Source organism: Rhinopithecus bieti, unplaced genomic scaffold, assembly GCF_001698545.2.
Source record: "Rhinopithecus bieti isolate Rb0 unplaced genomic scaffold, ASM169854v2 scaffold_39703, whole genome shotgun sequence".
NCBI classification, from domain to species: domain Eukaryota; kingdom Metazoa; phylum Chordata; class Mammalia; order Primates; family Cercopithecidae; genus Rhinopithecus; species Rhinopithecus bieti.
In genome coordinates this window covers 104,701-128,954 of record NW_016816905.1, presented here as the reverse complement: position 1 = coordinate 128,954, position 24,254 = coordinate 104,701, and the positions used below count along the sequence as shown (strand labels likewise).

At 41.3% G+C, this 24,254-nt stretch overlaps 1 protein-coding gene across 1 annotated transcript in view; it reads right to left on the bottom strand.

Annotated features, from left to right (window-relative positions):
- Window positions 1–9,058: 9,058 nt before the first annotated feature.
- LOC108517524 (rhotekin-2) overlaps window positions 9,059–24,254 on the bottom strand; it is a 109,348-nt gene continuing 94,152 nt past the window's right edge. The window contains exons 11-12 of the mRNA XM_017855512.1: window positions 18,084–18,145; window positions 9,059–9,081 (exon numbers count right to left, since the gene is read on the bottom strand). Of these exons, the coding sequence (XP_017711001.1) occupies window positions 18,119–18,145 (27 nt within the window). The 3' untranslated portion in view covers window positions 9,059–9,081; window positions 18,084–18,118. The remainder of the gene's footprint in view (window positions 9,082–18,083; window positions 18,146–24,254) is intronic.

Genomic DNA, 24,254 nt, shown 5'->3' with positions numbered 1-24,254 from the left:
CAGTGGCCAGATCTCAGCTCACTGCAAGCTCCGCCTCCCGGGTTTACACCGTTCTCCTGCCTCAGCCTCCCGGGTAGCTGGGACTACAGGCGCCCGCCACCTCGCCCGGCTAGTTTTTGTATTTTTAGTAGAGACGGGGTTTCACCGTGTTAGCCAGGATGGTCTCGATCTCCTGACCTCGTGATCCGCCCATCTCGGCCTCCCAAAGTGCTGGGATTACAGGCTTGAGCCACCGCGCCCGGCTGTATTTTTTAGTAGAGACAGGGTTTCTACTAAATCCGGGTTAGCCAGGATGGTCTCGATCTCCTGACCTCGTGATCCGCCCGTCTTGGCCTCCCAAAGTGCTGGGATTACAGGCTTGAGCCACCGCGCCCGGCCCCAGCACCATTTATTAAAAAGGCCAACTGTTCTCCACTGAATAAAGGGGTACCTTTTCTATAAATCCAATGACTATATATGAGTGGGCCTATTTATGACCTCTCTATTATGTTGTATCACTTCACATCTAGCCTTGTGCCAAATCACATTGCCATAATTACTGTAACTTTATAGTAATATTCTATGCAGAGAAGGAGGACTAGAGATTGAGTTCAGTCACATGAGCAGTGATTCAATCATCCATGCCCATGTAGTGAAACCCAATAAAAACTCTGGACATGAAGCTTGAGTGAGCACTTTCCATCGCATTGATATGCTGGGTGGGTGATGTGTCCTGAGGATAATGAGCTTCATATGTGGGACTCTTCCTGACCTCACCCATGTGCATCTTTATTTGGCTGGTCTTGGTTTGTATCCTTTATAATAAAATTGTAATCAAAAGTAAAACACTTTCATGAGTTCTGTAAGTCATTCTTTCTGATTGTTTGTTTTTGAGACAGAGTTTCAATCTTTCACCCAGGCTGGAGTGCAGTGGCATAAACTCGGCTCGCTGCAACCTCTGCCCCCGGGGTTCAAGCAAGTCTCCTGCCTCAGCCTCCTGAGTAGCTGGGATTACAGGCGCCTGCCACTGTGCCTGGCTGATTTTTGTATTTTTAGTAGAGATAGGGTTTCACCACCTTGGACAGACTGTTCTTGATCTCCTGACCTCATGATCCACCTGCCTTGGCCTCCCAAAGTGCTGGGATTACAGCTATAAACCACCATGCCCAGCTGAGTTCTGTAAGTCATTCTAGTGAATGATCAAGCCTAAGAGGATAGTGGGAACCCCAAATTTGTAGCCATTTAATCAGAAGTGTAGGTAGCCTGAAAACTGGGAGCTTGCAGCTAGTGTCTGAAGTGACAGGAGATTTGTGGAGGACTGAGCTCTTAACGTGTTAACTCAGCATCAGAAATACATTGCAGGTGTGGACATATTAAGGATTGTAATGTCTCTTGAATAACTTACCCCTTTATCATTATATCATGTTCCTCTTTATCCCTAATAATATTTATTGCTCTGAAGCATGACTTTTTCTGAAATTAATAATAGCTATTCTAGATTTATTTTGATTAGTGTTAGCATGCTCTTTCTCTATTCCTTTATTTATAGTGTATCTGTGTTTTTAAATTGCAAATAGGATTGTTTTTGTCAGCATATAGTTGGCTCTTGTTTTCTTATCCACTTAGAATCTCAGTCTTTTAATTGTGTATTTGGACCAATGATATTTAAAGTGATTCTTGATGTAATTGGATTAATACATGCTATATTTGCCTTTGATTAACTGAGCAGTTGATTGATTTTATCTTCCATTCTTTTCTGCCTTCTCTGCTTTTTTGTTTGTTTGTTTGGTTTCTTGTGACAGGGTCTTGCTCTGTCACCCAGGCTGCAGTGGAGTGGTACAGCCTCTACCTCCTGGGCTAAAGTGATCCTCCCACCACTTCTTGAGTAGCTGAGACTACAGGTGCGTAGTTATGCCAGGCTAAGTTTGTTTTTCTTTTTTGTAGAGATGAGGTCTCTCTATGTTGCCCAGGCTGATCTCGAACTCCTGGGCTCAAGTGACTCTCCCACCTCAGCCTCCAAAAGTGCTGGGATTACAGGTGTAACTACCCCAACCAGCCCTGCCTTCTCTGGTTTTAATTGCACATTTTATATCATTCCATTTTCTCTCCTGCCATAGCATATTAATTATATTTCTTCAACAAATGTTTTTAGGTTGGGCACGGTGGCTCATGCCTGTAATCCCAGCACTTTGGGAGGTCAGTGTAGGAGGATCATTTGAGGTTAGGAGTTCGAGACCAGCCTGGCCAACATGGTGAACCCCGCCTCTACTAAAAATGCAAAAAGTAGCCAGGCATGGTGGCGGGCACCTGTAATCCCAGCTACTTGGGAGGCTGAGGCAGAAGAATCGCTTGAACTCAGGAGGCGGAGGTTGCAGACCACTGCACTCCAGCCTGGGTGACAGAGTGAGATGCTGTCTCAAAAAAAAAAAAAAAAATTGGTTAGCGATTGCCTTAGAGTTTGCAATACACATTTTCAACTAAAGCCAGACAACTTTCAAATAACACAGTATCACTTCACAGGCAGTTCAAGTACCTTATACCAGAATATTCCCATTTTAACCACAGCTGGGTAATTTTTGTATTTTTAGTACAGAGAGGGTTTCACTATTTGGCCAGGCTGGTCTCCAGCTCCTGACCTTGTGATCCACTCGCCTTGGCCTACCAAAGTGCTGGGATTACAGGCATGAGCCACCGCGCCTGGTCCTCTTGTCCTTTTTAGTTTCACTGTTGTTCATTTCACTTATCCATAAGCGATAATCACCCACTATGCTGTTGCCTTTATTATTTTGAACATACTGTTATTCATTAGATAAATTAAGATCAAGAAAAAGAAAATATATCATCTTCATTTATTCCCTCCCTAAAGCTCTTCCTTTCTTCATGCAGATCTGAGTTTTTTACCTGTATCATTTTTCTTCTCTCTGAAGAACTTCTTTTAATATTTCTTACAAGTCAAACCTACCGCTGACAAATTCTCTCAATTTTTGTTTATGGGAGGAAGGCTTTATTACTCCTTCACTTTTTAAGGATTTTTTCTTTTTTTTAAGAGACAGAATCTTGCTCTGTTGCTCCAGCTTGGAGTACAGTGGTGGTATCACAACTCACTGCACTCTCAAACTTCTGGTGGGAGGAAGGAGAGGATCAGGAAAAATAACTACTGGGCACTATGCTTACTTAGTAGCTGGCTGACAAAATAATCTGTACACCAAACCCCTGTGACACAAGTTTACCCATATAACAAACCTGCACATGTACCCCTGCACCTAAAAAGTTTTTTAAAAAAGAAAGAAACACACCCAATTTTAGTTCTTACCAAAAAAGAAAAATCATTCTGCTTACATTGCCAACTGTTCTTGTAGGTTGTCCATATTTTTCCATTAGAGTTATTAGTATATTAATTAAGAGTTATTTTAATTCAAAATCTCTGCTATATCTGAGTCTGGTTCTGAGGCTTGGTTTGTCTCATGGGACTGTGTTTTTTTGTTGTCGTTGTTCATTTTGCCTTTGTGCATGCCTTGTAATTTTTAGTTGAAAGCCTGAAATGATTAGGTCAAAGGAACTAAGTTAAATAGGATTTTAGCATGAAGTTTCATGTTTGGCTACTTAGGTTGTGTTTACTTTTTGCTGCAGATATCGGGGCAAAACCTGCCTCTAGTATTCTTTTGTCTCACCCCTGTTGTTTTGAGTTTTCTTAGAGACCTATTAAATAGGGACTGAGACTTGCAGTTCTGTTAGCTGTAATTCTGCTATTATTCAGGAGCTGGACTGATATGGTGGTGAGGTGTGGACAGAGGAGACATTTTCTATAATCCTACAGTGAGGTCTCAGTATTTTAGTAATCCTGAATTGGGTATTCCCCAATTCTTCCAGGTTGGTTAGGCTCTGGTAAAACCGCAGTATGTCAGGAACTTGGAAAACTAGTTTCCCTTGAAGTTGGGCCTTGTTAAGGAGAAGAGAGAGCTGTTGGTGTTGTTCAAAAGGTTACTTTTCCCCTCCCTCTGCGTAGGGGGATTTTTCTGCAGTCCTCACAATGAGAACCTGAAGAGAGTACTGGAGATAAAACTCTTCAATATGTGAGAGCCTCCATAAGATTGGGTTCCCTCAGAGTTTTAAAATTCTCATATGTGTCCACACGGAGCCTTCAGCAATTCATCCATATTAGCTTAAAATATTCCTATGAATATTAGCTGTGGCCAAGGGCTTCTGCTCCATGTAAGCTGTGGTTTTCTGAATCCACCTGTTTGTCTCTGTAGTTTTCAGGGCAGCAGTTGCCCTGTAACCTCAATTCTCTGATGGATCTAGGAAGAATTACTGATTTTCAGTTAGTTCGGCTTTTTTCTTGTTATAAGGATAGGAGTGATGACTTCCAAGCTCTTTACATGTTGACAGACATCAGCAGTTCACCAGGTCTGTTTCTGATACTTAAATTAATATAGAGTCACCATATGCCTATATGAGCAAGAAGTAGTGTCTTTATCTTGGAGCCCCCTGGCTACACTGTCCTAGAACCAGAGCACTTAGTCTAGTCAGCGGAGCTCTCAGACATCCCTCTGGGAGGAATTGCAAAATCTGACCAGTCCACTAACAGATTCCCCTTTTTATCTCTAGTTGTTTCTGTTATTGCAATGACTACATTAGACTATGTCACCATGGAGAAGACGTGGCCCTCCCAGCCAAATGCATCCTTGCCCACTACTGCCATAATGCCACACACAGTTCAGACTGCTGTAGATTTTTGAGGAAGGATGGCCTTGTTAGCTCAGTGTCATGCTTATCTATGCATGCTCCACCCTTGGGCTCCTGAGGTTATATCCACCCTCATACATTTAGCCAGTGTCCCAAAGTGAACCCACCATACTAGGTAGATGAATTAATAGGTGCATCTTCAAACTCCAATTCCCCTAACTTAATGGTGAATTCCTTCTCACTTGACCTTCCTTTCTTGTAAGTAGGCCTCACTCAGGACCACCTCAGTTCAACAGGCCTTCAAAAATGGGAGGGTTCCAACGCTAGATCTATTTGATTTACCCACTGGTTGTTCAGAAACTAGTCCTGTATGCCCAGGGGTATAGAGAAAGGTAACATTGTGAAGGCACCTGTGGGTCTACAGAGGTGTCCCCTGAAGCTGGAGCCACTTTGCTTGCATTTGTATAGGGGTTTCTATTGTCATATATTCAAGTTCAGATATGTCAGTGACTGAGACTTTACCTCCAGCATCCCCCACCGAATGTGGTCCTTCACCAGTGTAGAAAACCCAGCTAGCTCCCTTACCTGTGGTGGGACAACTATGAGGTGTAACTAGCGCTCCAAAGTTTCTCTGCGGGAATGGCGGTGAAGCAACCTCATCTCCTTGTTCAGTTTCTTTCCTTTCCTTGTTCCTCTTTCTTCACCGGCTCACTGAACTCCCCTGGAAGCACTTCCCTAATCAATCACTTCTCATGATCCTCATCTCGGTGTCTGCTCTTGGGGAACTCAACTCAAGAAACTATCTAATGAGGTCAAGGCAGTGAGTGCCTTCTATTGTATGTATGTATGTATGTATGTATGTATGTATGTATTTGAGATGGAGTCTTGCTCTGTCATCCAGGCTGGAGTGCAGTGACGCTATCTCGGCTCACTGCAACCTCCGCCTCCCAGGTTCAAGTGATTCTCCTGCCTCAGCCTCCCGAGTTGGGGGGATTACAGGCATGTGCCACCATGCCCGGATAATTTTTGTATTCTTAGTAGAGATGGGGTTTCACCATGTTGGCCAGGCTGGTCTTGAACTCCTAACCTCAAGTGATCCACCTGCCTCAGCCTCCCAAAGTGCTGGGATTACAGGCATGAGCCACCATGCCTGGCAGGCAGTGAATGCCATCTAGTCTTACATTTTCATAGCCAAGAGGGTCCTCAGTGTGCTCCAGAAGGATTTGTTTCCTTCAAGTGGAGTGGCTAACACCATTGAAATGGTAGCTACTCATACAAATAAATGAAATTCTCTATTTCTGCCAAGAAAACTCTTTTCTATTGGTTGCTCCAATATTTTTACTTATTATTTTTCTTGTGATTATCCCTAAGAGGCTTGAAAATGGCCAGGGTCCACAGTCACCAAATAATTCACTTGACTGATCGTCATAATCAGGAAACTTGCTTGAGTATTCTGCAAGTACTCTGAGGTCAAAGACTTTCTGACGCCTCCTTTCCCAACCTCTCCTTTTTTTTCCTCCTAGTGCCTTTAGTTAGGTAAAACCAACACCCATATGTCTCCCATCTTGCCCAGTCAAGGCCTATGCATGGAAATGATTAAACCAGTTAGTGGCGAAAAGGCATGGTTTCTGCTTTTCTTCACTTGGTAAGAGATGGTGGGGGAGGGTCAGGATAAGTAATGAAAAGCTCTGGATGGTGCTCAAGGCATTTCAGAGATCAGACAATATGAGGAGAATTCTGGAACACAGGGGCCTTTGAAGATACCCTCTGGCATTTGTCCCCGGTACATAGTTGCTGGTTGTACGCTATTCCTTATTCACAGTTTGTAGATTAATCCTCTTGGGAGAGGGGTGTGCTGCCCCTTGTCCCCATTTCTGTACCTTACCTGGTGCTGGTGAGAGCGCAAGAATACAGGTTACTTGGGTTTCAGGTCAGCAACACAGGTGGACACGGGAAGTCTACATGGTGTTGTGGACGAGGCACCAAGTTCAGCAGAAGACAATCTTGATTCAAATCCTGGCTCTACACTTGCAAGCTATGTGGCTATAAGAAAATCATTTAACCTCTCTGTGGCTCCATTTCCCTGGATAGAACATGAAGATAATGATAGTGACCTCCAAGACTTGTTCTGAAGCATAGAAATGAGATCAAACATGTACAATGGTTGGCACCAAGTAAATACCTGAGAAATAGCAGTTCCTTCCTATCCTCCCATACAGCAAGGTTTAGTAAATGACACTACGTTTATCTGAGTCATCATTCAGCTTCATAAAGACTGAACATGCCTCCCTTGCCCCACAATTAATTCCCCAAATTAACATTCTGGAACATTGAAATTAGAAGGCAGTCACCTTGTCAAACCCACCCATTTTGCAGATGATAAAAACTGAGGCCTAGAGGGTTCAGGGCTTTGTTCAAAGTCTGCTGCTTCTCCTCTATTATCCCTTGCCCTACACCTTGTTAATTATCACCTTTTTGAAGTCCATGTTTACAAATCCTGGTGAATGTTTAGCTATTTGCACTTGCAGTATTATTTTGTGAGGTGTGGCCATGTGGGGTTATTTCAGGTCTTTCCCCCAAAAGGAAAATGCTGTCAATTCTTCATAGCCTCCTAAGGGTGTCAAGTCAGTACTTGGTTCTAGATACTTCCTTCCTGAGAGAAGATTGTTCTCTCTGGACGCATTTGTCCTCTGGCCTAAATGCATTCTGCCATGATCAAGGTGGTGAGGCTGGAGGAGAGAGTTTTACATAAGCTGGGACAGTCCAATCAGCTTCCTGGCCTTTAGTGGCTGCTGACTTTGCCAGACGACTGTGCTCTGGGGAGACAGCTCTCCCTCTGTCTAACCCCAGGCTCTGTCGCAGATTTAGAGATCCAGAGTTGGGTCTTCAAGGCCAGAGGCCTCCAGCAGCCTAGAGCTCTGCTTCCTCACCAGCCAGCTAGCCCATTTCAGTATTAGCCTTTCCAGAGTGGGACAGGCCACCAGTGGCCTTGGGGACAAAAATTATGAAAACAGGCCAATCAGAACATCATCAGGAGCGTCCTGCAACTTCCCAAAGAGTTGTTCTCACAGTGTCAAATGCATTAAGTCCTACCAGGGAGAACAGGAGAGACGTGACTGAAATACTGTTGGTGCTTCCTCAACCCTAGAGTGCTTCACTACACAGCCCCCACTTCAATGCCACCCTCAGCTCCCAGCTTCTAGGATACTCTTGGGAGAAGATATCAAAGTCTGAATGATGGCAGGTAGGTGGATAGACACATCAGAATCTGGTTGGGTGTGGGGAACACAGGACACGTTTGAAAAGTTCCCCAGATAATTCTGACGAACTTCTCCCTCTGTCTAGGTTTTCCAGACTTAGCAAATAAAAACACAGGACACCAGCCAGGTACGGTGGCTCACACCTGTAATCCCAGCATTTTGGGAGGCTAAGGTGGGTAGATTACCTGAGGTCAGGAGTTCGAGACCAGCCTGGCCAACATGGTGAAACTCCATCTCTACTAAAAATACAAAATTAGCCAGGTGTGGTGGCACACGCCTGTAATCCCAGCTAGTCGGGAGGCTGAGGCAGGAGAATTGCTTGAGCCTGGGAGGCGGAGGTTGCAGTGAGCCGAGATCATGCCACTACACTCCAGCCTGGCTGACAGAACGAGACTCTGTCTCAAAAAAAAAAAAAAAAAAAAAAAAAAAAAAAAAAAGACAGGACACCTAGTTAATCTGAATTTCGATAAGCAATGAATAGTTTTTAATTTAAGTGTGTCCTATGTGATATTGGGAGAATACTTATACTAAAAAAACCTGTTTATCTGAAACTCAATTTTAACAGGGCATCATTGTATTTTATCTGGCAACTCTCCCACCTTCCCCACCCTCAAACAGGAAAGTGACATTTTAAAATACCATTCTAAAAAAAATACACTCACTGTCAAAAACTAGAGAAGTATAAAAAATAAAATAAAACTAGGCATAATTTTACCATCCAGAGTTGTTAAGCACTGCTAACATTTTGGTCTATTCTTTGTCAGTCTGTGTGTGTGTTAGAAGTTTATTGTCAACCATATAGTTATTTATAAAATTTGGATTACACCAAACATAGTTTTATGTTATCCTTTTCCTCTATAAAATTATATATATAAAGGCCAGGCACAGTGGCTCACGCCTGTAATCCCAGCACTTTGGGAGGCTGAAGCGGGCGGATCATGAGGTCAGGAGATCGAGACCATCCTGGCTAACACGGTGAAACCCCGTCTCTACTAAAAATACAAAAAAATTAGCTAGGCATGGTGGGCGGGCACCTGTAGTCCCAGCTACTCATGAGGTTGAGGCAGGAGAATGGCGTGAACCCAGGAGGTGGAGCTTGCAGTGAGCAGAGATCCCGCCACTGCACTCCAGCCTGGGCGACAGAGTGGGACTCCATCTCAAAAAATAAATAAATAAATAAGTTATATATGAAAATACATATTTTCTTACATATAATGTATAACAAATTTTCTTATATATAATATATAGCATTAAACCTAAGAATGTATGTTATATATATCTTAATTTCACATAACATTATTTATATTTAATGTTATATATTTTCTTATGTCTTTAAATATCCTTTATGAGCATGTCTTTTTTAACTTTTATTTTAAGTTCAGGGTCACCTGTGCAGGTTTGTTATATAGGTAAACTCATGTCATGGGGGTTTAGCGTACATATTATTTCATCACACAGATAATAAGCACACTACCTGATAGTTACTTTTTCTGATCCTCTCCCTCCTCCTACACTCTCCCTTCAAGTAGACCCAGTGTGTGTTCTCCTTTTTGTGTTCATGTGTTCTCATCATTTAGCTCCTACTTACAAGTGAAAACATGCGGTATTTAGTTTTCTGTTCCGTAGTTTGTGAAGGCTAATGGCCTCCAGCTCCATCCATGTTCTTGCAAAGGACGTGATATCATTCTGTTTTTTTGTTGTTGCTTAGTATTCCATGGTGTATAGGTATTTTCTTTATCCAGTCTATCACTGATGGACATTTAGGTTGATTCCATGTCTTTGCTATTGTGAATAGTGCTGCGATGAACATATGCATGCATGTGTCTTTAGGATACAACAATTTATATACCTTTGGTTATATACCCAATGATATGGTTTGGATCTGTGTCCCCACACAAATCGCATATTGAATTGTAATCCCCAGTGTTGGAGGTGGGGCCTGGTGGGAGGTGATTGCATCATGGGGCGGATTTCCCCTTGGTGCTGTTCTCCTGATAGAGAGTGAGTTCTGGTCATTTAAAATGTATGCACCTTCCCCATCCCCTTCCTCCTGCTCTGGCTATGTGAAGTATGGGTTCTCCCCTTTGCCTTTGACCATGATTATAAGTTTCCTGAGGTGTCTCAGAAGCTGAGCAGATCCCAGTGTCATGCTTCCTGTACAGCCTATGAAACCATGAACTAATCAAACTCCTTTTCTTTGTAAATTATCCACTCTCAGGTATCTCTTTATGGCAGGGCAAGAACTGACTAATACACACAATTAATGAGATTGCTGGGTCGCATGGTAACTCTGCTTTGGGTTCTCTGAGAAATCACCAAACTGCTTTCCACAATGGCTGAACTAATTTACATTCCCACCAGAATTGTGTAATCATTCCCTGTTTTCTGCAACCTTGTCAGTATCTGTCATTTTTTTGACTTTTTAATAATAACCATTCTGACTGGTGTGAGATGGTATCTCATTTTGGTTTTGTATTGCATTTCTCTAATCATCAGTGATACGGAACTTTTTTCCCATATGGTTGTTGTCTACATGTATGTCTTCTTTTGAAAAGTATCTGTTCATGTCCTTTGCCCACTTTTTAATGGGGTTGTTTTTTTCTTGTAAATTTGTTTAAGTTCCTTATAGATGCTGGATGTTAGACCTTTGTTAGATGCATAATTTGCAAATATTTTCTTTCCTTCTGTAGATTTTCTGTTTATTTTGTTGTATCTGTTGATAGTTTCTTTTGCTGTGCAGGAGGTCTTCTGTTTAGATCTCATTTGTCAATTTTTGCTTTTGTTGCCATTGCTTTTGGCATCTTCATCATGAAATATTTGCCAGTTCCCATGTCCAGCATGGTATTTCCTAGGCCATATTCCAGAGTTTTTATAGTTTTGGGTTTATATTTAAGTCTTTAATCCACCTTGAATTGATTTTTATATGGTGTGAGGAAGGAGTCCGGTTTCAATCTTCTGCATATGGCTGGCCAGTTATCCCAGCACCATTTATTAAAAAGGGAGTCCTTTCCCCATTGCTTGTTTTTGTCAGCTTTGTCAAAGATCAGATGGTTACAGGTGTGTGGCCTTATTTCTGGGCTCTCTTTTCTGTTGCATTGGTCTCTGTATCAGTTTCCGTACCAGTACCATGCTGTTTTGGTTACTGTAGCCCTGTAGTACCGTTTGAAGTCGGGTAACATGATGCCTCCAGCTTTGTTCTTTTTGCCTAGGATTGCCTTGCCTATTTGGCGTCTTTTTTAATTTCATATGAGTTGTAAAATAGTTTTTTTTCTTGTTCTTTGAAGAATGTCATTGGTAGTTTGATAGGAATAGCATTGAATGTGTAAATTTCTCTCAGCAATCGATTTTAACAATATTGATTCTTCCTGTTCATGAGCAAGGAATGTTTTTCCATTTTCCTTAAAGAGATGTGTCATCTCTTTATGAGCAGGTCTTTTAATGGCTAAAATGTTCAATGTTATTTCAACTCAGGCATGTAGGGGAATGAGAAGAATAGATTTGCTCAGACCCCTCCATTTTTGCAGATGGCAATTAGCAATCAGATACTTGATGTAGCAAGCATCCAGCACCATGCTAGACCCATAGGAGGGGTTCATAAAACACTTGTGGATTAAGTGAATAAAATATTCTCTCATTATAATGAGAGAATAAGTATTCATTATAAATGATAGAATAAATCCCTTCAGACTCTGGGAGCATTCTAATCCAAACACAATACCCACATTTCCATTGTACAGGTTCCCAATGAATGAAATAGGGGCTGTTTAGACTTCAGCAAGAAGTTGATAATGTAGCATTCTGGCCTTTGATGTTGAACACAGGCAAAGTTGTGATTTTACTTTAAATTTCATAAATACTTAGCATCCATTTGGTGTCAGGCCCTATTGTAGGTACTCAACACAGAAATGAACAGGAGGAATGGCATGCACATGAAATTGTATTTGTATGTGGTAATAATGAAGAGACAGATAATAAAAGAGCAATTAAACATAATAATTTTATAGTGATGAATGAGAACTGAAACCATTATAAGCACACAGCTTACTGTACATCCTAACATTGTCCAACTATTTGACTCAGCATTAACATGATTGCACTACTCCATAAAATGCTAGTCCTAAAATGATGAAGCTGCAAATAATGTTATTGTTTATTTCAGGAAGTTCCTGGAAATGCATTTGTCTGACCAACAGACTCTTCACTAGTCCTCATCAGAGGAGCTGACCCCTTCTCAGAACAAACCAAGGGGTTTGTATACCTGTCACGGTGCTGTGTGAAAACCTCACTTTACTATATTCATCAGTCCCAAACTATTATATCAAACTTTGTACAATTCTAATTAGTCTCTACATTAAAAGACCCACCTAAACTAGTTCCTCAAAATCTTATCAATATCCCATCCTTGACCTCCCCCTTCTAAGATGCTTCTAGGATTCCATCAAAGGAGCCATATCTCTTACTGCACTGGGCAATAAACTTGGCCTTGTGAAATCAGCAGTTTATTTCAGTAGTGTATGTGTGATTCAGCAGTCAATATGAGTGGTCTAAAGTCAAAGACCCTGAAACATTCAATCCACAGTGACGGAGGTGGCGCTGGTGGTGACAGTACTTTCATGTGGATGAAACCTCTTAAAAGTGGTTCACATTTGAGCTGAGACCTAAATGAAGAAAGGATCTAGTCTGGTCATATCCTGAGGACAAAAACTTCCAAATGCTGGAAGTAACAAAAGAAGGAAGATTGATAGTAAAGCAAAGGAGGTCAGAGAGGTAGAGATGCATGACAGGTAGAGTAGTTCATTACAAGCCAATGTAAGAAATTTAAATTTTTTTTTTCTTATTTTTTTTTTTTTTTGAGATGGAGTCTCGCTCTGTCGCCCAGGCTGGAGTGCGGGGGGCGGATCTCAGCTCACTGCAAGCTCTGCCTCCCGGGTTTACGCCATTCTCCTGCCTCAGCCTCCCGAGTAGCTGGGACTACAGGCACCAGCCACCTCGCCCGGCTAGCTTTTGTATTTTTTTTTTAGTAGAGACGGGGTTTCACCGTGTTAGCCAGGATGGTCTCGAACTCCTGACCTCGTGATCCGCCCGTCTCGGCCTCCTAAAGTGCTGGGATTACAGGCTTGAGCCACCGCGCCTGGCCAGAAATTTAAATTTTATGCTAAATATGATTTTTTTTTTTTTACACTAGAGTATTTAAGCAAGAAAGTAACATCCCTTCATCTGTCCATCCAGGAGATGAATACTAATTGAGACCTTTCTCTTGTCTGGAATTTATGGGCATAAACTGCACTGCAAATTTAGTATTCTGGAGGAAATATTGACACAAATGGCCCCATGCAGAAGACTAATGCCAGTACATTGCAGAAAGTGTGGGAAGAAAGAATGATCCATGAGCTACATAGTCAGAACTGGCCCTTCCTTGTTATGGCTCACCTCCCACATATCCAGGGTTCCATGTAAGCAAAGTATGCCTGGTAGTGATTCCAAGTCAACTGAGGTCCATAGGGCATTACAACACACCCAGGCTGTAAACTCCCCAGGAGCAGTGATCTATATTATTTTTATCTAAGGACCTCAGCACCAAGCACAGTGCATGGCATAGAGTAGGTGCTCAATACATGTTGGAATGGATGGTCTGCTTTTTAGGTATTTATGCTACACCCAGTTCCAGAAAGTTTTAAAGTTGTGTACAGAGCTCCATACATTATTAAAACACAAAAATAAATGATGAAATGGACCAAGGGAATGGGAAGTTAGGGAAATAAGATAAAACCAGAGACAAAGTCAGTGGTTAAAATCCTTAATGAGCAGTTTTGAGTAGAGGCAAACTACAAAGTCTTCTAGCAGCCAGTGAAAAGAGAGCAAAGGCCAGTTGCTATATTCACAGAAACAAAATTAGGAACAATAACAAGAAGCCAGAGCCTCATGAAGAGCCCAGCTCTTTCTAATGTTGAATCAAAGACATTTTTTATGGTCTTCATAAAGGGATTTTCTGTGAGACAGTAAATAACAACATCCTTAGAACAAATACAGTTGTGGGTTTCAAATGGCCGTTTCTTGAAACACCCCCTGGTAGCATTACCCAGGCACATCTGAGCATAACCCCATCAAGGAGACTTGGCCAGGGAGGAGAGGGTAGAGCACACAATTCTGATCAATAGCTTGCTGGTGACTGAAATGTAGAATGGTAGAGAAACGGAGATGGATGCTGGAGAGAGTGGAGGATTAAACTGACTGACCCAGTGGTTATTGCACTTGCTGGAGGCAGGTGCATGTGTGCCTGTTACACACCTATGGCAGGGAGCAACTTGTGATGTGGGAAGTACCTTCTTTTTACAACCTGCATGGAGCATTCTTAGACCCTCTTCCTAAAATGAGGGGGAGGGGGCCTCCATAGAGGAAGGATTTGTGGAGAAGGGAATCTTCATGAAGTGCTATAGTAAACACTTCATATATTAACTCTGTGAAGAAAGCATCTCCTGGCAGGCAAGCTTACAAAATGTGTGCAGTTAGTAGTGGGGTGCAGTAGAGCCTGTCTGCGGCTCCATCAGGGTGCCCCATTTCCTGGTTCTTATGGGGGCCATAAAAGCCTGCTCCTGACTGATCGTTGACATACGAGGTGACAGGCAAGGAAATGGTTTCCTTTGGCCACATGTGTGTATCCTAATTTACAGCTCCTCTGGAATTAGCAAGGGCTGATGACTTCACTGCTATTGCACAATTATGGACTTCCAATGGCTTCTTCATAAAGGAGAATAGTTGGTTTGGAAAAGAAAATCATGGTGAATTCAATACAAAAAAGTAACATCTTTTTATCATTGTTGTTATTATTGAATATTCATAAGCACTCTTTAAATTAATTGGATTTTCTTTTCTTTTTTTCTGACCAAGTCTTGCTCTGTCGCCCAGGCTGGAGGGCTGGAGTGCAATACCGTGATCTCGGCTCACTGCAACCTCTGCCTCCGGGGTTCCAGCAATTCTCCCTGCCTCAGCCTCCCAAGTAGCTGGGATTATAGGCACCCACCACCACACCCGACTAATTTTTTTGTATTTTTAGTAGAGACGGGGTTCCACCATGTTGGTCAGGCTGGTCTCAAACTCCTGAGCTCGGGTGATCCACCCACCTCGGCCTCCTAAAGTGCTGGGATTACAGACATGAGCCACTGCGCCCAGCCAAGAGAGATTTATCTCTTGCCAAGTTCATTGTCTTGTTGGATCCTGACATCTCTCATAAATGGGAAAATGGAGGCCCAGTGAGGGTTAAGTGATGTCTCTTCAAGGTCACAAAAAGTTGTTCCTAAATCCTAGTTTCCTAACTCCTAGTCAATAGCTCTTCACATGACATGATGTTGATGAAGCATCCAGCCTAGTGCCTGGCACTAGCAGCAGGAGCCCAGTGATTATTCATTTACCCCGCTTCCAATCTTCCTCTTTTCCACTTTTCTACTAAAGAGATACTCATAGATTGAAGGATAAGGCGTAACTCCCCCCATCGGTCTACCTGCTATTCCCACTTTGTGGAGATACGTGCTTTTCCTTGAGTCCCAACTGGCATGCTCTAAACATGTGTTCTTAATAAAATACAGACCAACTAAAATGTAGAAAGTTGTCAAGTCTCAGATCTATAAGGCTGGCAATAGAATCCCCTCTTAGCCTTATAACTCAGGTTTGTCACTGAGTCTTGACCCAGGACCTGTCCCCATGTCTTCCTTTTCTCACACAGCTTTACAGACACCACGCGTTTTGGGAGTGCTCACATCTGGACAGAGGGATAGGGAGAAATATCAAACAGGATGGGGCCATGGGCTTCCACAAGAAGAATAGAAACAGAGGATGGGAGCATCCATGCAGACCACAGGTTGTACATTCTGGTGAAGGAGATGAGGCAAGAAAGAAGTCCATAAATTCTCAGACAATAAGTTCTAGGAAATAAATTCTTTGGATGACAATAGGGAGGTGGTGAAATGTATGAGTATGATTACGTAGTGCTGGATTTGTACTGTTCAGACTGGAAAGTCAGCAACAATGCAGTGCTTGGGGTATTCTCTATATGATCATTTTCCTTCCATTAGGCATATAAATTTTAAAATTATTTCCAAATTACATTCTGACTTTGTATTATGTACATATTTGTTTCAGTGCTATTGTCAGGGAGGAGAAGCAGGGGAGGAAGAATGGTGCCCAGTGCTCACCAATACTGATCCTAAAGAGATGATTGTCTAAGTAAATGCCTTCTGAAGGCCTACCGGTTGAATGAACAGATGCACCTTAGGATGGGCTGCCTGGTGTTACAACGGACTATGGAAGAAAAATTAATAGTCTTTTTTTTTTAATGCTAGAGGAAGAATTATAAGTGGCTTAAGGCAAACAGGAAGGGGAAATAAATGCAAATTGCCAGTATCCCAAGTACAGAAAAAGAAACTAAGGTACTTCCAAAGGATTTCAGCATCAAGGGTTGAAACAAAAGTTTTGCCTTCTGCTAACCAGAACACTAATTAACCAGATCGGGCTGCTGCTCCCTGACATTCGTCTATTTGCAGACTGAATTCTTAGTCTCCTCTTATCCAGCAAGTTCCCCAACTATGATTACCTCCAATATATGAGCTCATTTCTCTGCACTTATTCCCAAATGGTTGACATCGATTTGCAACGTTAATGAAGTAAGTACCCAACTATCCTTGTTCATGAGCTATTAGCTCGGTATTGATTGTAGCCTTAATTGACAATTACTTGAATGGGCTGGGCTACACTGAGCTTTTATTAATTTTCCATTGTGATGCTCATTACTAAACTTCTTTGCAATTGTGTAATAATGTAAACTCCCACTGTGGCTAATTGAAGTGGAAAATTCCACTGACCATTTCCCAAACCTATTTATCTTGGAAAATAAAGAATTTCGTATTATTAAATTTGATATCAGGATTCTAGGTTTTGATTCTGTGGGAAGTGAATCGTGACTTTGGCTGTGAAAATAAATAGAATTTGTTAATTATTTTTTTTCACTACTATTTTGGAGGACATGTGGTATCCAGAGACTTGATTCTTCCCTCCCCTCCTAGACAAACAGTAAACTCCATGCTACTGTTAAATTTTATTCATTCTTCTACCTCCCTTAAATTAAAAAAAAAAATTATTAGAGGTGGAGAAGGGACAGAGAGAAAAGAGATTATGTAGTTTTGGGGATTTTCATTTCCTTCAGCTAAGCCCTATAAATCAATTTTTTTCCGTTCTTTTCAACAAACAAAAAAACTCCTCAGCTTTTAAACCTCCCTCAAATAATACACAAAATGTATGAGAAATACCAAGACCTTGTTGAAAATAAAAGTCAGAGCTTTGTCACAGAAGAGCAGTTAGGAAGAGGAAGGACTTGCTCACCAGTACAGCTCCCAGAGACACAGTGAAAAATCCCTGGCCTCTCATATCTAGACGTTAGAAATCAGAAACATCTCTGGCCCTCACCTCTTAGACAGCTTCATGCTGACCACCCTTCATCACCGTAATTTGCCCTTTAGTGTCTCTGACCATGCTGGGATTGTCAACACGCACGTTAGGCTTAGTTACAGGCACACTCAGAAAAATCTAATGATAAGGCTCGTGCCTTCTGGTCTGTGACTGAGATGAGCTGAGTCTGGGGCATATGATGGGAGAAAGTGATTTGGAAATGTGACTTATGATTGAATAAGTTAGAGGAATGGATGTAATGTAATATATAACTGATTAAAGTTGGAGTTCACTTTGTTGTGAGCTACTAAAATGGAGCCACTCCTACCACAAGTGTAACTGAGAGTTCAAAAGTTAATCCATCAAGGAACTGCTTAATTCTTAGTTTTGCTGCTCTAGAAATATAATCAGTGAACGTCCACAAAATTTTTACAAAAAAAAAATGGACTGGCACCCAACAATTTGAACTTTGGATGGACAAGACTAGTGCCCTTTTTGTTTTGTTTCGTTTTGTTGACCATCACACATGCCTTCTGAGCCTTGCATGTGTCCTTTTTTGTTTTTCAGCGCCCCTTTACAATCACTGTTTTTCCCACTTTATAAAATGCAGTAGATATGAAGATTGGCTGCCCAGCCATCCCTCAACAAAGTACTTGCTGCCTGTAGAGTGGGGTAAATGACCCCAAAAAGATACATTCACCAGAAACCTCAGAATGTTACCTGAAAGTAGCAAGTTTCTTATCAGCGAGATATTTTCAGAACATCTTCTTCAGAGAGATATTCTGAAAGAAAAAAAATTAACCCAGATTAGTTGATGTTGAGTACAATCATCTCCATCTTCTGTGAAGGGCAATGCAGTGGGTGGAAAATGTTCTTCGCTGGGAATCAAAATTCTCGTGGCTTAATGTCTCTAAACCTTATGATAAAATGAGGGATTTGACCCACATGACCTCCAAGGGGCTTTTGTTCTCTAAAATGCTGTGATTTGGTCTTGAGACATTGAGCTGCATGAGAGTAGAATAGTGGAAATGGTACTGGCCTGAGAGGTCAGAGCACGGCTTTGCATTTTCATTCTCCTGGCCAGCTGTGTAGCCTTGGACAGGTCACTTCCCCTTCCTGGGCCTTACTTTCCTCCTCTGCATCAATGAGTGCGATTGAGGCAGCTAACATGTCAACATGGTAAGTAATGGCTCTTGGGATGGTCACTTTTATGTGTCACCCTGGCTATGCTGTGGTACTCAGTTACGTGATTAGACGCTAATCTAAGTGTTGCCGGAAAGGCTATTTCGCAGATAGGGTTGACATCTGTCATCAGTTGGCTTCAAGTATAGGAGATTACCCTAAAAAATGTGGCCAGGCCTCGTCCAATCAGTTGGAAGTTCCTAAGAACACGAACTGAGGTTTGCAGAGGAAAACATTCTGCCTTGAGACTGCAGCATTAACTCCTGCCAGAGTTTCCGACTTGCCAGCCTGCCCTACGGATTTGGACCTGCCAGCCCCCACAGTTGTGTGAGCCAATTCCTTAAAATACATCTCTTTATATAAATATATATCCTGTTCGTTCTGTTTCTCTAGAGAACCCTGACTGATAACAGCCCTCTAAATGAGATGGTAAATCTGTGGTCATCAAAGGTAGATGCCTTTCTTCTACTTGCTGTGGTAGGAATAGTTTTAGAAACATTGTAAAGTGCAGGTTACCTCAGAGGCCATGTTCAGCCCACAGACTTTTTTCCCCTTGTGCCTACATTGTTTGTTTTGAACTAGCTAATGTTTGAAAACAAGAAGATATTACTTAAAGTATAAATTTCTAATTCTCTTCAATAATTAGAGATGTAGCAACCTAAGATCTGTATTCCTGCAAGGAAATCATCAGCTTGAACTAAATCCTCAAACTGGGTTACTTGTCACCCTAGGGTACAAAAAGGCTTTCCAAGGAGTATCAATTTCCAGACGCTTCTCTTCCATATGTTCTCATTTCTAAAGCTGATCTGCTTGGCAACCTGCTTGCCTTCTGAGCCTCACATTTGTCCTGTTTTTCTCTCAGTTCCCCTTTCTAATCACTCTTTTCCTACTTGATAAAATGTAGATATGAAGACAGGCTGCCCAGCTATGCCTTCAGCAAAGGACTTGCTGCCTGTAGTGGTGCTAATGGTGACCCCCCAAAAGATACATCGACCTGAAACCTGAGGATGTTACCTTACATGAAGTAAGGGTCTTTGCAGATGTAATTAAGGTAAAGATCTTGAGATGAGATTGTCCCGGATTAGGGTGGGCCCTAAATCCAATGATAAGGATCCTTATAAAAGACTGAAAAGGAGAAAGCAGATAGGGAGACACAGAGGGGAAGGTCATGTACAGACAGAGACAGAGACTGGAGGAACGCTTGTGCATGCCAAAGTAAGCCAAGGATGGCCAGGGGCCACAGAAGCTGAGAAAGGCATGGGATACTTCTCCCTCAGATCCTCCAGGAGGAACCAGCCCTATACACACCTTGATTTTGGACTTCTAGTGTCCAGAATTGTGAGAGAATAAATTTCTGTTACTCTTAGTTACAAGTTTGTGGTAATTGGTTATGGTGGTCCTAGGAATTCAATCCACTGTCTATCTGTGGAGAGTGAGGCCAGCAGACAGCCTCCCAACAGACAGACCCAGCTCTTTCAGGGTTGGCCTCAGCTGCAGGGATCACACCTTCCTGGGATGGTCCCACACCTGGTGACCAAGCCTCTAAGGGTATAAAGACCTGTCTCCAAGACTACTTTAATGGGCGGCACTCACTGCAGAGCTCCTAGCCAGGTTGGCCAAGGCTTCGCAGATTTCGTCTGTGCCCAGGCCTACTTCCTTTCACAGATACTGATCCCTAATAAACATCTTGCCCCATGTTCTGCTTTCTGAGATCCTAACTTGCCCTGCAAAGGAAATGCACACCTTTTGCCCATCTCAAATCTGACTGTGGCGCATTGCCTCAGGGTGTTAGAACTTTCTCCGTGACAATGAGGTAATTCAAAATATTCATATGGAAGTAACAAAACAATTCCTATTCACATTTACTCATTTTTAAAAACCAGGTTTCTCAGCCTTTATAGCTATAAATGCCAAAAATAGGAACAGAGTTGAAGCTGAACCCTATCTCATTCTAGCATTAAATAATAGCCATCCATACATACATGAACTAATTGGAACAAATAAAACCCCATGCATCTTATATAGCTATGCACTTTTAATAAATTTTAATTTCATGTTTAATAATCATTCATAAAATGTTTAAAGTATATTTATATTGTTTTGATCACTTTTCCAGAAGATAAATTTCATGAACACCTATGGCCTTATGGTAGCAGGAAATAAAATTTCAGTTTGTATTTTTATTTATATTATCAAGAAGCCTGATAGGGTGATGCATAAAACACTTGAAAACAAACATACTATATTAGAATGAAATTTTGTGGGGTAATAGAAATTAAAATACGAGTTCAAGGAGAAAAAAGTAAAATTTCTATATGTCAAAAAGAATTTGTATTTTTTATTTATAGTTGATGGTATCAAATTGCTATGGCATTTACATTTTACTAGAAGGATGTAAACTTTTATGTTTTTATTTATTTATGTATTTATTTTTCTTGAGACAGAGTTTCACTCTTGTCGCCCAGGCTGGAGTGCAATGGCATGATCTCGGCTCACTGCAACCTCACCTCCGCCTCCTGGGTTCAAGCGATTCTTCTGCCTCAGACTCCCGAGTAGCTGGGATTACAGGCCCCTGCCATTATGCCTGGCTAATTTTTGTATTTTTAGTAGAGACGGGGTTTTACCACGTTGGCCAGGCTGGTTTCGAACTCCTGACCTCAGGTGATTCGCCCGCCTCGGCCTCCCGAAGTGCTGGGATTACAGGCATGAGCCACAGTGCCCAGTCTAAACTTGTATTTTAAAATGTTGCCATTTACCATACACCTCTAATTACCATCTTAAAAATAACTATTAAACTTATTATCAAAAAATTTAGATGCTAACTTAAAAATCTGATAAGGGGTACATAGTTTTGCAAAACATTTTTAGGAGGTTCATGAACAAAAAGTTCTATGACCACTGATTTGTGTTGCCTGCTGGCCCCTGAGGGCTTTAGCTAAACTACTGAATACTTCTGTGCTAAAGCACATGTTAACACTTTAGTGCAGCTCTTGGGAACATTAATTATTTCAATCATCTAAGAATCATGGCTGAAATACAGAAATGGGGAAGATTTTTCTAATTCCCACCAAGGTTATTTGAAGGCAAGGGCCACAGGAGAATGCTCTGAGGGTCAAGAGAAAGACACAAATTCCCCCAAAAGAGTTTAAGAGAAGCTGCTCCTTCTGTGCCCTCCCCATGCCCTCCTGCCACTACCCCAGCTTTCTCTCTTTCCCCTCTCCTGTAGGCTCTATTAGGGGTGGAGGAGAATGAGACATCAGAGGAGAATGTATTCACTTTGCATATTGCCGTGCCTTCCAAAACAATAATTATAACCAAAATAATGACTGCCATTTATTGAACGCTTACTTTGTGCCAGGTTAAAAGAAACAATTCTCTTAACAGCTGGCATCAGGATTCTTCATAGGAAGGGAACTATGTTTATAATACCTTGAATAAGCCCTCTTAGGGACTGATTCTAAGAATTATTCAGAAGATGAGTTAGAAAAGCAAGAAAATCTGGGGAAAAATTATGACAAATAACAGCCAATAACTTTATAAATGCTTGCTATGTGGTGGGCACTGTTTTAAGCACTTTACATACAAAAATTCATTAAATCCTCACAATCACATTATTATTATCCCCATCTCAAAGATGGGACAACTGAGGTACAGAATGACTAAGCAAAGTGTCTCAGTTCAAGTAAGTGGTAAAGTGTCCCCGGGCCCCAGAGTCCAATGCTCTTATCTACTATGTAGTATCTAAGGTCTTAATAACAACTGTGCTGTGCTATGCTAGGATTTTTAAAAACAAAACAATAGTAATTAAACCAGTGTTATGCCTTTTCATCATACAGTAAGGAAGTAGGAGAGAGACCAAAAGTAGACCCATATGTAGAAAATTAGCATATGATAATTAGGCATTTCAAATCAGTAGCAGAAATGAAAATAAATTTCTACTTTACACCTAAACTGAATTATATTCCAGATGGATCAAATGTATATAAATGTAAATGTATCAAAAATCTTAAGTACTAGGAGAAAATATTGGAATATTTTATAATTTTGGCATTTCCTTCTAGGCAGATGATGCCTGGAATTTTATTTAAAAGGATTGGTATCTTTTTCTACATAAATATAAAAAATTGAAAAAACACTTTAAGCTGTAAGACAAATAATACTCTGAAAAAATATTGCAAATATATGATAAACAAAAAGACCAAACCTGGTGTATATCTAATATATACGTATATGTCATATACGTATATATTATATATGTATAATGTATATATAATTTTTTTTATTTATTTTGGAGACAAGGTCTCATTCTTTCACCCATGCTTGAGCGCAGTGGCATGATCTCGGCTCACTGCAACCTCCACCTCCTGGGTTCAAGTGATTGCCCTGCCGCAGCCTCCCAAGTAGCTGGGATTACAGGCATGCACTACCAAACCCAGCTAATTTTTGTATTTTTAATAGAGACGGGGTTTCACCGTGTTGGTCAGGCTGGTCTTGAACTCCTGACCTCAAATGATCCACCCACCTTGGCCTCCCAAAGGGCTGGGATTACAGGCGTGAGCCACCATGCCCAGCCCTCATAATATATTTTTGAAATTTCTGTAAATTAACAAAAATGCCAAACTACCAATTAGAATAAGAGATACAAATATGCAATTCACAGAAAAATAAATGCAAATGGAAATGAACAAATAAATCACTGCACAATCACACTCAAAGCCAAAGGTGTACAAATTAAAAAACAGCGGCTAAAAAATTTAAACTCATGGAGATAAGAGTAGAAAGATGGTTGAAAGAGACTAGGAAGGGTGGGGCTTAGTGGGGATAAAGAAGGGATGATTAATGGGTGTAAACCCAGCCTGGGCGACAGAGCGAGACTCCGTCTCAAAAAAAAAAAAAAAAAACAATTAGATAGAATGAATAAGATACAGTATTCAATACCACAATAGGGTGACTATAGTTAAGAATAATTTATTGTATATTTTTAAATAAGTAAAACAGCGGAACTGGAAGGTTCCTAACACAAAGAAATGATACATGCCTAAGGTGATGGATACCCTAATTACCCTGATTTTTCGATCATTACACATTGTATGCCTATATCAAAACATAACATGTACCCCACAAGTATGTACAACTATGTATCTATAACACTTCAAAAAATAGGGAATATCACATTTAAAGAAGAAATTAGCAAATATTAAAATGTTTGAAAAAATGTCAAGTGAGAAAACTCTTAAGATATTATTGGCATATGGATGGTAGCATAAACGTTAAACCTTTTTAGAGAGAACTCTGGCAGTAGCTATTCTAACAGAAAATGCATATTCCATTTGTCCTAGAAATTTCAGGGGGAGTTATCATGTCCCCAATATTCAAGAACCTAAAACAAGTACACATTCCCCCGCTGGGTCAATTCTGCATGTCAGTCTGGTATTCAGAGTCCTCCATAATATAGGCTCACCTACCTGTTCAGTGCAACTTCCCCACACCAACCTGTCACCGCAAGCCTGTCAGGTCCCAAACAGCACACCTCTCACCCCCAGACCTTTGCTCATGCTGTTTCATCTTCTCGAAGGACCCTCCCTCCTTGCTTTTCACCTCTCCCTACCTCCTTCAAGGCCCAGCCCAAACTCCATCTCCACCAGGATGCCAGGTCCTTAGCACAGTCCCTGATATTAAGTAAGGACTCAATAAACTCAATATTTTGTT